General features: G+C 36.0%; 1 protein-coding gene across 1 annotated transcript; it reads left to right on the forward strand.

Moving 5' to 3' along the window:
• Nucleotides 1–421: 421 nt before the first annotated feature.
• LOC129566616 (uncharacterized) lies at nt 422–2,587 on the forward strand (the record flags this gene model as incomplete). Its single annotated transcript, XM_055442700.1, has 4 exons — nt 422–690; nt 807–1,194; nt 1,429–1,997; nt 2,131–2,587. Coding segments are annotated over 4 exons (1,683 nt in total), but the record flags the coding sequence as incomplete, so codon positions are not given.
• Nucleotides 2,588–2,777: the final 190 nt, after the last annotated feature.

Raw genomic sequence — 2,777 nt, forward strand, 5'->3', positions numbered from 1 at the left:
ATGAATTTTACCGTAATTATGCTACTCAATATTTTTGACATCATTAATCAATGGAAGGCTCAGCATTCACAATATATGTTTTGTTGACAATGGTTGCACGGAAATGTATTTGCTTTAACATAGAACCTAAATCAAACAGATGAGCAAATTAAATAGTAACATGCACACAACTAGGTGTAATTAACTCTTCCTTAATTTAATGGGATATTTTTGATTGAAAACGGATCAAACAGGAATTCCAATATCAATAATTCGATTTAGTATGTGAGTATCGTCAAAGCAATAGTGACGAAAATTATTTTAAATATTCGTTTGACCGATTCTTAGAAGTTTAATAATGAAGCCCAAAATATTCTTAATTTTCTTCTGCCTTTGTACTGGGCTGGCAATTGCGACGCTTAATAATTTTCGAATTGAGCAGGCTGAGTCGGACGAGAGTGTCATTTTGGGTGAAATCATTTCCAATTATCTCATAAAATACTTAAGCGAAGACCAAATCTTCGTTTCAATCATTTTCACTCCGTCCGAAAGAGATCAAACGAATTTTGAAAATGATTTCTTTGTAAATTTGTTTGACGATCCAGCCCTAACCGAATTCGATCACAATGTTTTTAATAAACTGAATGATATAATAGGCGATAATCGGAATGCATTTAATATTATTTTAGTCGATGGCAGTAAAAGACTTTCGTAAGTAGTTTATTCAGTCAAGTTGGATATTTTCTGAAAAACAGTACTTCATAATCGATTGAGTTGGTTTTTTTTTAATTTTTCAATAAAATGTGTTTTATCTTATTCCAAAATAGGGACATTTTGAACGAGAATACCATCCATGTGAACCACTTGTCTCAAAGATTCATTATTGTGGTTACTGTTGAGGTTGTGCAGAATAATACAAATTCTTTGAATGATATTTTCGAAATACTATGGAGAAACAGCTTGATCAATTCACATGTTCTGATCCAAGATCAACCACAATTTTGGACACTCTACACGTTCATGCCGTATCAGAAGGACTGCTTCAATTTGGCACAAATCAAAATCGAATCTTTCACGCCATTGAATTATACCGAAAATATAACCATATCGGCGGATCAACTTTTTCCAAAGAAACTCACGAATTTCCATCAATGCCCACTGAATATAGCAATTTCATTGGTTGATCCATTTGTCACTCTTCACAATACTTCCGATGTAAACACACAATACGGTGGAGTTGATATCAACATTGTGAAGCTAATTTCGAAATTGTTGAATTTCGTTGCGGTTTTTACGAAATCATCAGATAGAACTGGTCATGGAATCATTTTTCCCAACAAAACCGTGACCGGAAATCTGGAATTGGTGCGGATTTCCCATATTTATTTTCTCTTTATTTCTGTATTTGATTCAACCTCCATTCATCTGGTTCTATGTGTTTATTCCAAGGTTTACAATGGCAGTGCAGAATTTGCAATCGGCGGATACATTTTATCAAAAGAGCGAGCCGAATTATTTACACCTACTAATCCGTATCTACAAGCTTCAATTGGGTTTTGCTTCAGAGAAACCGGAGCATATTCACCGTTCACAAGGCTTATGGCTCCGTTATCACAACAATCATGGATCGCAATCTGTTCAATTTTAATTGCTTCTATCATGGTGATATTGCTAACTAAGCGACTAAGTAAGAAATGGCGACATTTTTTTATTGGCGGTCGAACGAATCGCACTCCGATCTTAAACATGTGGAATTCGGTGTTGGGTATGGCCATTGCAAATCGACGAATCGCACGTGGACGTAACTTTGGTAACTTTGCTCGAACTTTGACCATACTTTGGATTTTCTTATGGCTTATCATTCGAAATGCCTACCAATCAGCTCTTTACACATATTTACAAAGTCATCCACTTACATCACCTTATGACACCGTCGATAAGATTCGTGGATCTGATTGCAAGGTAATAACAACAGTATCTACATATCATGTAATCAAAGACATCATTGATCGAGATCGGTAAGTTGTTGAAAAAATGAAATTCGTAATTACACTGGTTCACAGGGCGGGACAAGTCCGGTTTACCTCATTCCTCAATTTGTTTTTTTACAATTATACTTCTCAATTTTTGCCCATCTTTATCTTCTCGCAGCATAATAATGACGTATTCCGATTTGAGTCGAACTATTCAGTTTTTGTATGATCAAGATAGCAAAGACACAGTTGCACTCGCAACGGACCTGAATAAAAAGTCGTTTAACTTGAAGAACTCGCCTCATCGACGTGTGGAATTCACTAAAGATAGAATTTACATGTACTCACCGGTGTTTTTCTTTCGTAAAAAGTCTATGTTGACTCGTGTAATTAATCGTCAGTTACAATTACTTCAAGAGGCTGGCCTGATCAATGTTTGGGTCGGAAATCGCATCGATGATCGTAAAACAAACTCCAAGTGCAGGGAACCATCAAAACTTCGAATGGAACATATCATCGCCGCTTTTCAAATCTGTGCCATCATGTACTTCGTCAGCTTTATTATTTTCATTTTGGAGATTATTAGTGTGAGATGCCGACGCATACAAGTAGTTCTCGATTATATGACTTATTGATTTGTTCGCCAAACAATGTTCGGCAGAGTTTACTTTCAGCGGAATTCATCAGCATTAAATAAGTTCATGTGATGGATTTATCAGGTAAATCTCACGCTTCGCTGTATAAACTCAACGCGTTCAGAACATACTCAACGCACGTTTGAACAAGCAACGCCAGTGCGTATTAACACAAATGACATTTCATTTA

Source organism: Sitodiplosis mosellana, unplaced genomic scaffold, assembly GCF_009176505.1.
Source record: "Sitodiplosis mosellana isolate CC-2019 unplaced genomic scaffold, AAFC_SMos_1.0 Smas_scaffold_4, whole genome shotgun sequence".
In the NCBI taxonomy this organism is placed as follows: domain Eukaryota; kingdom Metazoa; phylum Arthropoda; class Insecta; order Diptera; family Cecidomyiidae; genus Sitodiplosis; species Sitodiplosis mosellana.